This window comes from Podarcis raffonei, chromosome 1, assembly GCF_027172205.1.
Source record: "Podarcis raffonei isolate rPodRaf1 chromosome 1, rPodRaf1.pri, whole genome shotgun sequence".
Taxonomy (NCBI): Eukaryota; Metazoa; Chordata; class Lepidosauria; order Squamata; family Lacertidae; genus Podarcis; species Podarcis raffonei.
Window position 1 is genome coordinate 62,108,196 of NC_070602.1, and position 13,316 is coordinate 62,121,511.

A 13,316-nucleotide genomic window follows, 5' to 3' on the forward strand; every position below is an offset into this window, starting at 1 on the left:
CTAATGTTTCTCTGAGCAGAATAGCTAGAATATGTTCCTTTGTCATAGCCTTGAAATGCAATTATCAGTGGGCTTGTACAGTTTTCACTTGCAAATTTATGTTAATGACATTATCATTGGTTGATGATCTAGCTGAATATGGGACATCAGCTCTTCATGTATTTATCACTTGTTATTTAATCAGGAATTTTTATTTAAACAACCAGGCAATTTTTAAAATGTGCAGGTTTTTTAATGGTCTGTTTTTCACTGGTAAATCACCAGGGACCCTCATCACCAGATTTGAACCTCAGCAATTAAAATAATTTACTAAAATAAATGAGTGGGCTGGTTATGCACTCTGTTCTTGTTTTGCCAACCAGACCCACTTCCATACTGGCTGAAGTAGCATCTTCAGTTCCTCCTATGGAAAGAGGTTGGACTGCCAAAGAAAGCTACCTGACAAAGGTGAGATGGCAAGAGGGAAGGGGATTTAGCCTACTATGATAACAGGGACTAAATTCAGAGGCATGATGGGCTGGAGATTCCTGCTTTAAGTGGCCCGATTTTCAGAGTATCTGAATTTAGCCATCCTAGTGATAGCCCATCTTTCTTCAGAAGCCCAAATCTGGTTTTTGAGGTTTAGCTTTAACATGATAGACTTCTCATGTAAAAAAAGCACAGAAACAAAATAATTCCCTTGCTATAACTAACCAGTGGCCATCTAGTTTAGCACTACAACTGTGGCCAGAGCCTGGGTTGATGTTGGGGCCCTCACTGTTGCATAGAGATGTCCAGTCTCAAAGAGGGAATGTCTGGTTTCTCCCTCTTTCCATTTATCTATTTATGTTTCCCCATCCACATATGTAACATGAGCATTAGTTGCAGGTGCACTGTATTCAAATCTGCCACCTCTCCTAATCACAATTAAAGGCATCAATCATTTCAAGCTGGGTATGAAAGTTGACTCCTCCTCCAACCCAGAAAGAAATCATTGGTATACTCTGAAAGCAGTAAGCTGACCCAGCTTTTCCACACGTGCCTGAACCATTCTATCATCCCTACTGGTTCCATTCTATGAAAGTGGCAAGAAGTCAAAATAAGTTCATAATCACCAAAATAAGGAGCTCGAAACTTGCAAAACTCTCCTGCTACATCTGTTTATAGGGTGTTATAACCTGTGCACTACTGTACCCTGTCATGCTATTCCAAGCCCACAAAGCTGCCACCATCTTCTACTAACAATTATCTTTAGCTGGGTTCTTTCATTTAGGACTTTGGTTTTATTTTGTGGATGGGGAGAACACTTGGTTTGCATCTCAGCTAGTGTGGTCCTAGAAATGAGACTACCCACATTCAGAAAGGTTCCTTTCCCCATATTTCTCCACTTTTCAACTTTCCTTCAAAGCAGTGAGCACAGAGTAGCCTAAGGAGAACAGTTAAAAGTGCTTGACAATATTATTTTCTCTCTCTCGCTCGCTTTGTGTGTGGATATTTTATAGCTATTGCTTAAATGATCAGTAGATCAAACTGCTTTAATAATTGATTCAAAAGCATATTAAAGTACATTAGTAGCAAATTACTTTCAGAATGGTTAGTAAGAACCCTATTAAAATAAAACAGATCTTGTTGAAGCAAATGACTATGCTAATGGGTTTAAGGTACCGTGGACAAGTTATAAATCGCCGTGTAACTATGAAGCCGATACAAGGCTTTAAACGGCATTGTGGAAAATGAAATGTTCACTGTTTCAGGGAAGGATATCAAAATCCATGCAGAAAGGCTTTGAGCCTTGTGGTTCTTTAAATATTGGTGCTGATGATGAGTGAATATTGCATTTAGAGTTCGGTCACGCAGGGTTCTTTTTTTCCTTTTTCTTTTTGACAAAGCAAAACTCCTACACAAACCACTGGGAACGTTGCCTCAGTGTGGACTATTGAATCAAGCTCCTTTCTGTTTCCAATATTAAGTAATGTGTGAGTGAATATCAAGGTGGTGAATCAAGCGTACCAGAGGAAAGCCTGGGGGCATGATGACTTAAGATAATAATGGGTTGTCTTTGGACACTCATTGTATAATAGAACTATGTGCTCAAATTTGAGAAACCTCCAAGGGGTTCTTTTTATGAATCCCACTGGAGCAATTTCACATTACCAAGAAGGTTGAGACAGCAACAGTTCTATAAAGTTGTAGCAGTGAGAGGCTCTCTCCAGCATTCTGAAATCTTTGGCTTTATGAAGGCTACAGAGAAGCAGCTCCATGGAAAAGGCTACCTTGACGAAGACCTTCTACATTCACATGCTGCTCTCTCACTTTCAAGCATGGACAAAAAGGTAACATACATAATTTAGTGTTTCTGTTCTAGGGCAAGATAATTCCCAGTTAAAGGGAAATGTAGTATCTGAGCTGCTGCTTGTTCGGCAGCTGAGTAACTTCTCTGTTGAATATGATTTGCTTCTCTGTTTAAACGTCTGATCAAAAACAACTCTGAAATATTGTCTAAGTAACTGTATTAACACTGGCAATTTAAGGGTCAATGTAACTACAATCTCGCTCCTTTAAAATCTCTGTGGGTGTCCTCATTGACTTCAGAGAAACTGAAGGACTGCACCCTATGTAATTTGAGAAAAGAGTTACTGGTTTGCTAGCACAGAGTTGTGTTGAATGGTTTGCCGGCTTCTTGTTTTTCTCATTGCCTACCCAAGATTATGCAAAGTTTGTTCATCATGCAGTGAGCCATCATTTTTTGTTTGCAATTCATTTTTAGGCATCCTCAGGGTTAAATAGTTTTCTAGTACAAGAGAAGCAGTTAACATTACAAATGACCAGGCAAAGCTCAACTGTATTACGGAGAGGGTAATGTCTGAAACAAGGAGTAATGTGGTAACTGAAGTAAAGATGGTGAAGTTTTTACATATGCTGGGAGTCACTCAGAGTGGCTGGGGCAACCCAGTCAAGGGGTACAAATAATAGAATTGTTGTCTGTTCATTTGAGTCAAATGAGTCAGGTTTTCAATCATGTTTCCTTCTCTGCATTTTATAAAGCTGTCTGGATATTTATTATAAAAGAAATGTTTCTCTGTGGGAGATTACAATCTTACACTCAGTTCCAGTGAACTTGGTAACAGGCATTAACCTAGAAAAAAACAACCCCTCTATTCAAACCACAGTTCAAGCATATTTTGGACTTCATCTACAGTTTATCATATGCTGAAAATCTAGCCCGGAACATGTGCATTGATTTATATATAATGGTGAGTCTTAACAAGCAGACAGATGGTTCCATCTTGTCGCTTCTAGTTGTTTTGTCAGTGTAATATGCTAAAACAGCACCCAGCACTTGACAAAGTATAGTACCACCATATAGCTATGCTCCGCTTGCTACGTGTGGTACTCAAGACCTCTGTGCTTTTTGCTTATTGTCAGAATTTTCCAGCATAGCTTCACACTAATACTACTAGCATGAGGCATTATCCTATTTCCAAGGTAACAAGCCTTACTGAAGCAAAGTCAATTGTGAATTAACCGGGAATTTGAGATTTACAGCTGAAAATGCCTGTTCTTCTGGAAGCAATTTAAGATAACAGCAGAGCGTGTTGTGATTTGGTGCCACAAAAGAGGTGAAAGGGGGGGGGAGGCAGAGATAAAGTTATCATCAGCTGGCTATCTGCATGGCATTTTATTATAGGACTTCAAGTAAAACATATATCACCCCCTTGAATCCAGTGCTTATAAATGTTCTGCAGAAGATGAGCTTTACAATTACTTGATGAACTTTAAAGTTACTGATACAGCCACTGTGGTGCTGTGCAGATGATGACAGGCTAAAACCCCCATTCAATACCAGCCAGCATGGTCAATGATCAGGGATGATGGGAGTTGTAGTCCATCAACATATGTCAGGCACCGTGTTGCCAATAGTCTGGATATTAGAATTTAAAACACTAGCCTGGAGTTGGCTCCAGTGCCCTCAATAGTTGTGCAACAGCTGTGACAATTGCAGCAGGAGGCTTGATCTTTTTTCTCTCTTTCTCAAAAGGATAAATTCGCAACATTTGGTAGACCCATACCTTTGTCAATTACCAGGCAGGTGCGCCAGCCCCAAGTGCTGACTTGTACCTGCAGCTTTTGGAAGCAGCCCAATCTGTTTCAGAGCCAGTCTAGTTATTCATGACCGAATTAGATTCTGGGGGGAAGAGCATGGTTTCCCCAGAAACACTTGGGTGCAGAATATGTCACTTTCCACCAAGGACCTCTTTAGGATTCTTGGTCAGTAGTGGGCTTCCATCACCTCCCACAGATTTTGGAGATTCAGATTTTGGAGACTCTCCATTGACATGCATGGGGAAAGAGAGGTGAAAATGTCACACACAAATTGTTACCCAAAGGATCATTGACAGGGGGTGGGCTTCTGCTCTCTCAGTGGATTTGGAGGATACAATAGAGAAAATAGTAGAAGGTATAGATTAAATGAAAAACAGTTTTTAGTCCCACACTGTGTCTGGGGATTGTTTACTCTGGGAAAATAATTCACTGTGGATAAAAGCTAGACCTGTCCATCAAGACAAAAAAACTCCCTCATCTATTAAGTCTGGGAATTTTCCCAGTCAGCTTCATTTTGTTTCTGGGGGGGCGGGGGATACAATTTTTTGTGCATTTTTTGTGCACTTTTTGAACAGGGAAGACCACTGAGCTTTTCAGAAGGTTAAAGAGCACCTGATCTGACTAAATACACCTTATTAATGGTGCAATCTGATTTAGGAATATGAGGACCTTTCCCAAATCACTCCAGCTTACCCAGAGCTGATGCATGCCCTTACCAATTACATAGCAACACTTTTAGATTTGCAGTATGTTAGGTATTTGCCTTGTAAGTATACCAAATATTGAGATAAATGTGTGGAATATTGTCTCATGGTCTTGTCATAATCAGAATATGGACCATTCCGAGACCAAGTTCAAAGATAAATAGTACATGGTTTTGAGGCTGATCTTTGTTCAGCCCGGGCTCATGTGTTTCCAAGATTCACAGTCCATTTTATTAGTAGTAAAATGGCATAGTTTACTATCATTAGGATAGTGTGCAAAGAATAGATTAGAAAATTCACTACTTGCCAGTCTCCTAGTTCTAAATGACCCGTGGACTGAATAAAAAACTGCAATCAGCATCATAAAGCAGAAATGCTCAGCCCCTGAAACAAGTAAAGTAATGAGAATGAAGAGAATATGGGCAGAATGTATCTATATCTATCTGTCTCTTTCTCTGGCGTGGCAGGAGATAATAGCAAGTTTGGTGGGAAGATTCAAGAAACATTTAAACGTTATAGTATGGTATAAACATATTTATTTGTAGAATATGGATAGATATCTTTTCAAAATGAAAGCAGGAGTATAAAGTGATACTGAGGACTATCCTAGTTGTTTTTCAATGTATTTATAAATAATAAATTTGATGCAGCATAAGCAATTTTTTATTTTGAAAGTGTGGCCCAGATAAAAGTTTGAGAACCACTGAGCTAGAGGCTGCAGAGGTTTCCTTAGTACCAAATCAATTCACCAATCATCCAATGTTCTGCAGAAAACACTCACAAAACACAGGATCAGATCCTGAAGCATGACAGGCAAACATATTCCTAAACAACTCTTTTGACACCATGCTCTCTATGATTTTCCTCCCAAATTGATAGTCTACCAAAGATTAACATATTTATTCATCTCATTGCTGAGCCATGACAAGCAGTACGCCACACATCTGTTTTCAGCAACTCGGGATTAGTTAGGTCAGAAGGTCCTGTACCTAGGGATTTAGAAATTAAGCATGATTTAGAATATCGCCTTCAGTCTGGGACACTGCAGACAGCAGTGCAAAGTCTGAAGTCAGTTTGTAGAGACTTTGATTAATCGCCCAGGTGGCAATATCTGTCCGTCCTTTGTTTCAAATTAGTGCCTTGCATGAAACTTACAAATTACACATCTGGCTGCTGTCCAACCACTGATGTCTTAGCATAGCTAAAATATAGCAGGAAAATGGATTTAATCTTACATTTGATTACATGGTAGTACAGGCTAAAAGGCTATCTGTGAACACCAGTTGCAGATTCTGTTATTGAGTTCATTATCACATATAACAGGAATGCTGGTATTTTGATCAATACGTTATAATAAAGAGAACCTCAGCAACATATCAGTAGGTCTTCTAATGCTGCAGCCACCCTGCCACTTGCTATTTTCCCCTCCTATCTGACATGAAGTATATCCAAGAAAGTCCACTTGATCAATAAAGAGCCAAAGGCATATCAAAGCTGTAGGAATCTTATCTACAAAGTGGACCTTTGATATATTGGTCATTTTTTCTTTCATTCTTTTACTATGCAATGGATGTAACTTTTCTATTAGGATTAATGTTCAATCAGGAGTGTGGAACAAAAAAGGATTGATTTTTATAACAGCAATGACATTGCTCTTACCTCTTACAAAAAGAATAGGAATTCTGCAAATGTCATGCTAGTTCAGGTGGTGTGTACATTTTACTATATTCAATTCCTTTTGTTAGCAAGTGTTCTGCAGTGTTGACATTTTGGAAGCCAAATAAAGGCCTTTCCCAATGACTAAATACATTGCTTTCCCCTTAATGTAACACTTGTGCTACCTTGATTCAGCATCAGCCATACAATATCTCACCCTCAACTAACAGCCAGGAATAACTGGGCTGCAGGAATAGTGTATATTATACAATCAAATTAAAATTTACTGTACTGCAGAGAAACGCCTTACAATGCATCGGAGGGACTAAAGAGATCTACAAAGATACTATGCAGTACAGTGGTACCTCAGGTTAAGTACTTAATTCGTTCCGGAGGTCCGTTCTTAACCTGAAACTGTTCTTAACCTGAAGCACCACTTTAGCTAATGGGGCCTCCTCCTGCTGCTGTGCCACCGGAGCACGATTTCTGTTCTCATCCTGAAGCAAAGTTCTTAACCCGAGGTACTATTTCTGGGTTAGCGGAGTCTGTAACCTGAAGCATCTGTAACCTGAAGCGTCTGTAACCTGAGGTACCACTTTACATAAATGTGACTTACAAAACCATCGCATGACTTAATTTAGTATACCTCTACCACCCAACCATTCAATGGTCAGCGTTTGAGAACGATACACTGAAAATGAGGCTACTTTAAGAATCACATACTGATTCGTATCTCTGGGCAAATAAATGAAGCTTAAACTTTACAGGCCAATCTGTTACACTCACTGGTGTGGCCACACTTTGCCAACCTCCGCATTGCCTTGCTCCTCTGCTTCCCAGTAAGTGGTACCAACCTTGCTGCTGGGAAGCTAACACAGTGGGTCTGCCCCACTGGATGTGATGCTTCTGGTTCACATCCTAATTAGTGTGTTTAAAATGGCAGTCATAGATTTAGGCTTGTTTTTAAATCCCTCTCACTGAACTCATTTGAATACTTTTCCATTTAGATTATGACTATTTTTATTGCTAGCTATTAATGGGAGCCTTGGGGGGACTGATGCACCACATTGCTCAATAAATTTTATTGTTCCATATGATATAGTTCAGTTGGAGTACAACTGAAAAGTGCAACCCTAAGATGGAGATGAGGAAAAGCAGGGGACAAGAACCACTGACTAGCCTTAGAGTTACAACTGATGCATATTTAAGGATGCATCCTATATGCTAACAGCAAACTCATTCCCTGAGTGTGGATCTTGATACAGGTAATATAGTACCATTCCCAATTACATCACCTTTCTATAATGAACTATAATGAATGAAGTATCATACAAGATGGCATAACTGGCTGTCACCATAAGCAGTAAACATTTTAGTGGCAGTCCCACTTGTTTGCTTAGTTTTGGCCTTGCTCTAATCCAAAACATAGCTCTGAGTACACCACTTGTGAAACAAACAATTTTACCATATTTCATCCACACTCACTGTTACAGTCCCTTAAAGTGTCCTAATTTTCCAGGGACAGTCCCAGATTTACAGAAGCCATCCCAGTTTCTGATTTGATCCTGGAATGTCCCGTCTTTCCTTAGGATGTCCCTATTTTCAACAGAGAAATGTTGGAAGGTATGGTAAGACCTCCTTGTTTTCATTGGAGAAATGTTGGAGGGTGTGGAGTCAAGCCATCTGAAGGCAGCCCTATATAGGGAGGTTTTTTAATGTTTAATGTTTTATTATGTTTTTATATATATTGGAAGCTGCTCAGAGTGGCTGGGCCAACCCAGTCAAATGAGCAGGGTATAAACAGGAAAATTGTTGTTGTTGAATAGGATTTCCTATTTTCATCAGAGAAACAGTGGAGGGTATGCTGTTAAACAGCTCTACTGCACTCTTTGTTTATGGAGGACGGATACAATCCTTAGCTACTGATGCATGTTATACTGATAGGTATATATTTAAAAAGCTTACTGGTATCAAGAAACAAGATAGCAATCTGTTTTAAAAGTGCAATGAATTCCTAATCTGCTGTTCACTTCAGACTGCTAAGGTAGAATATACCTCAGTATCATCAACATGGCAGTTAATATGAAATATATAAATGAAGTTTGAAGCAAAAGAGAGAGAGCCACTAACCCCCTTCTCCTTTATTCATAGGCCAGACACTGTTTTAAGAAAGAGGATTTATTTATTAGTGGTGCTTATAGTGCCTGATGTTCCCTGGTGTTTTACTGTGCAAAGGCCAACTGAATTTGCAGTAAAGCTTTATAGGAGTTATATCAGCAGCAGCTGTATACGATGGGTGCTGAATCAGTGTCCTTGCCTGTCCTTGATATATTCCAAACTGATTTTCCCCACAGAGTTGCAGTGACTTGCTGTTGTTAATACCTCATACAAAGGGCAGTGAATATTTCTGAAGAGCTTAGAAACATGTGAACATTATTGTTATTAGTAGTAGCAGCAGAAGCAGGAGTGACCCAGAGTGACGTACCAAAATAGTATAAACATTAAAACTGAGTGTGACAAACACAACTAAATCTGTATGGGCATATTTTCACATTAATCTGCAAGGTTAAAAAGTATGCATGAAATTGAAAGACATTATTTCTGGAAGTAGTTTTTCTATAAAATGTGTATATGTAAACTTACTCCCGCTCAATATGCATGTTTCTTGATTTTTTAATCTGAATAATAACTATGTTTTCATTTGCAACATTCATCTGGAAGGTGTGGATCAAGTCAAGTTTGTACAGAAATTCACAAAGACCTTAAGAACATAAGAATAGCCTGCTAGGTCAGGCCTATCTAGTCCAGCATTCTGTTCTCACAGTGGCCAACCAGATGCCTGTGGGAAACCAGGGAGCAGAACATCAGCACAAGAGCCCTCTTCTCTCTCATGGTTTCCAGCAGCTGGTATTCAGAAACATTGCTGTCTCCAACTGCGGAGATAGAACTCAGCCATCATGTCTGGTAGCAATTGCTAGCCCTCTCCTCCATGAATTTGTCCAATCCACCAGCCATCCAAGTTGGTGGCCATCACTGCCTCCATGGGGAACAAGCTCCAATATTTGGCTCTGCACTGCATAAAGTACTTTCTTTCATCTGTCCTAAATCTTCTAACATTCAGCTTCTTCAAACTGTGTTCTTCAAGCACCTCTAGATGCATGGTTTTTAGAAACCAAAGAGTTGTTTCAGTGTTTAGGCCAAGAGATGTAATGTACAGTCATACCTCTTGTTACGTTCGGTTCAGGTTACGTCTTTTCAGGTTGTGTCCTGCGGTGACCCAGAAGTACCGGAAAGGGTTACTTCTGGGTTTTGCCGCTCGCACATGCGCAGACATGCAAAATGACATCACGCGCATGCGCAGAAGCGGCGAATTGCGACCCGCGCGTGCACAGATGCAGGTTGCATTCTCTTCAGGTTGCGAACGGAGCTCCAGAAAGGATCCCGTTCGCAACCAGAGGCACCACTATACAGTTAAAAATGGGTAGGCAGGAAAAGTAAAATCGAGGTGGCTGCTCTATGCACACTTGCCAAAGAGTTAAGACCCACTGAATTAATTCCCAGTGGAATTTACATGCTTAGGACTGCAGTGCCCATAGCCTGAGCAGCAGCTAGTACTAATATTAGTGTTTCTACTGTTTACCGTATTTTTTGCACCATAACACTCACTTTTTTCCTCCTAAAAAGTAAGGGGAAATGTCTGCGCGTGTTATGGAGGGAATGCCTACGGGTGGCATGCCTACGGATTTTCCTCCTCTAAAAACTACATGCATGTTATGGTCGAGTGCGTGTTATAGAGTGAAAAATGCGGTATATTTGACAATTCTTGGACTGCACTGTGACTTTTGGTTTCATAAGCTTTTAGAGAGCATGGTGTAGAGACCAGGCTGTTGCATGATATGCACTTAGGCATAAAATATAGACCTGTTGCTAGGAACTTGCATATATTAAGAGACATCATCAGCTATTAAATATATTTGGCAGCTCTATTCTGTAATAGTAATGAGGAGTGAGTGCCTTCTGCTACTACCTAAACTGTTCCAGCCACTGGCCCTTGTTAGTTAAAACAGAAATGGGTATGTATCACTATGCAAAAGACAAATGGGGCTGCAAGCTTATGCACACTTACAAAAGAGTAAGTACTATGGAACTCAGATTTATTTCAGAGTAAACATATTTAGGATTCTTTTGTTCATTTCATAATGAGCTGCAGCAAACCTTTTTAGAAAAAAAATCATACTTGTAATAGTAATAGTAATAATAATAAAAAAATTCTTGGACAATTCCCTAAAAAGCCCATCTGTCTTCTGTGAGTTCTCTCCCAGCTCTCACTGCCAGAGCAGTCTTTTTGGTTTTACTTTGTTTACACCATTGTCAAAATCCATCAGTGAAATTGTGGTTGCACCCTGCATCGCAAATGCTGCATTGAGTGGGGATTGGGACCAAATAACTCTACAATTATATCATGCCGTAAAAGTACCCCCTTTTTCTGTGAGTTTTCAGTGCCCGCTCAAAATTCCATATATTTGTGCGTGTTTTTGTCTGCAGCATACTTTTAAAAAGTATTCTAGGTTCGGTAATCAGGGCTTAATTTTACCATCTAGGCAAAGTGAATTTCTAGGCCTCCCTTTGTCACTCATCCATGCCCATAGCATTCCTTTAAAAAAAAAATTGTCTGGACTATGATACTATGTTTAAACATCTCCCCCCACCCCATCCCCACTTTTTGTCTTTGTTTTTCTTTCAGAATGACATGAGCGCCCTAGCAACATCAGGTCTCTTCTTCAAGGATGGCAAAAAACGTATTGATTACATTTTGGTCTATAAAAAGTCCAGTCCACAAATAGAGAAACGGAGCACTTTTGAAAAGAACCTTCGGGCAGAAGGACTGATGTTAGAAAGAGAGGTATGTTACATTTTCCACCTTTCTGCAGAGACTTATTCTGAATAGAAGACCCACATCTGAGGCTGTGTTCGCACGGCAGTTTATTCTGTTTTCAGTTCCACATTAAGATCCGCATTATATTTGAGCTTCCACATGATATCAAAACCACTTCTGTGGAACAGTGGATTACTAGGAACCCACAGAAGACATTCAGTGGGGGGCAGGAGGACATAAGCACTGCAAAAGGAATTTCTGGAAGGGGTCCGACTCATATGTTACATCTGTCCACATTAAGAGAGGGCTGGCTGTACTCCATCCACAGGTGAGCCTTGTTCTCAATACACTAATGGCCTCATCCTTGAAGATGGCTTAGATAAGACAGCTGACCTCTTCCTTTCAGACAGCTGTGTTTAGTCCCAGCTGCAGTGCATGGCAAGCTGAAATTTCCATAACCACAGGGATCAAACTTAAAGGCCAAGTTTGACACAAAAGTCAGTACCCACCTGGATTTGGAACATTAATCAATTCTATTTGGTTACTTTTTCAGCCAGCTGTTACAAACCATGATATTATGTTTGTTAAAATTCATTGTCCTTGGGATACATTGTGCAAATACGCTGAAAGAATGAACATCAGGATGCCTTTCCGGTAATATGAAATATTTCATTTTTAAAAAATTTACTTAATCAGTTTTTTTAATGCATGTATTAATGAAATATGCTTTACTAGATTATTATTTTTTAATTTACAGTCGTGCTTCCATAAGTTTTCTTGAATATATGGTTGTTTTCTAAAAATATGTGATACAACCGCATGCAAAGTTACAGTGATCACAGTTATTTTATTAGCTCAGAGAAGGTGTGGCAATGGTTAGAGTGTTGGACTAAACCTGGTAGACTGGGGTTCTAATCTGCACTGTATGAAGCTCACTGAGTGACATTGGGCCTGTCACTGTCTCTTAGCCTATCTCATAAGATTGTTCTGGGGATGAAATAGGGGGAGGGAGAAACCATCTTGAGCTCCTTGGAGGAAAGATGGAACATAAATGAAATATTAATTAATATTTGCAAGGACATCAATAGTTTTAGGAATAGAGTCTTTCTACTGTTAGATCTCTAGAGGTGGATTCAGATCATTATTTGTTCTGATAACTGACCTAATGAAACTTTGTGTGTGGCTGGGACAGGTGACCAGTTTTTGAATACTCCAAGTTTTCAGACACATGGAAAGATCTCAGCCCACCAATTTTTTAAAACTGGGCGAAGTCTAGATTGCGTTGCAAGATAGAGCTAGTCTAGTTTTTTGTCATGGCTAATTTAATTCCCATGAGTTTCAGTAGGAATTAAAACTAAACAAGGTGTACAGACATTCTTCCCCATGCTTACACTGTGTGTTTGTGTGTGTGCAACACTGGCCACACACATCTCAAAACTCTAATTCACATCTCTTCAGAGGCTGTGAATTTGGCGCCAATGAGAAAGGGCCCTAAGTACTTATTTATCTACTCTGCTGTTTGGTCAAAAGGGCTTTCCTGCACTCGGGCTTAGAACCTCCAAAAAACACAACACAAAAGGAAACAAAGAGGAAGGGTAAAACCAAGTTCAGGCACTCCAGTGTACAGCTGTTCACACATATGCCTCTTCTTCATAGTTAAGGACCCCAGTGAGGTTGTGAATCTGCAACATGTTAGAGCTTCAACAAGCTGGTCAGCACCAAAAACGAGTCACCACTTTCTGCCTCTTTGTCTACCCTTCCATGTCCACAGAAAATAGGCCCTACCTATTATGGCAACAAATCAAACACTAAGGAATCCATTATCTGCATTCTAGGAGGGAGCTAGGATTGGCAGAGGACTCCCTCCTCCATGATGGAAACCCCCATAACACCCATTGAAGGCATAGGCTGTGTGAGGGCTACTAGAAATGCTGTTCCTATTATCCAGATGTGACAATCAGCAGAGGAAATAGAAGGCAAACTGACTGTTTTCCACA

The 13,316-nt window shown here is 39.9% G+C and overlaps 1 protein-coding gene across 3 annotated transcripts in view; it reads left to right on the forward strand.

Annotated features, from left to right (window-relative positions):
* Window positions 1-13,316, forward strand: part of ANO3 (anoctamin 3) — a 160,536-nt gene that overhangs the window by 76,261 nt on the left and 70,959 nt on the right. For 2 of the 3 annotated variants that reach the window (XM_053389410.1, XM_053389420.1), the window contains exons 5-6: window positions 11,188-11,346; window positions 11,873-11,973. In XM_053389410.1, coding sequence (XP_053245385.1) covers window positions 11,188-11,346; window positions 11,873-11,973 — 260 coding nt within the window. Of the gene's footprint in view, window positions 1-1,984; window positions 2,313-11,187; window positions 11,347-11,872; window positions 11,974-13,316 lie in introns of those variants that run through there. The other variant, XM_053389431.1, reaches the window with a different exon arrangement.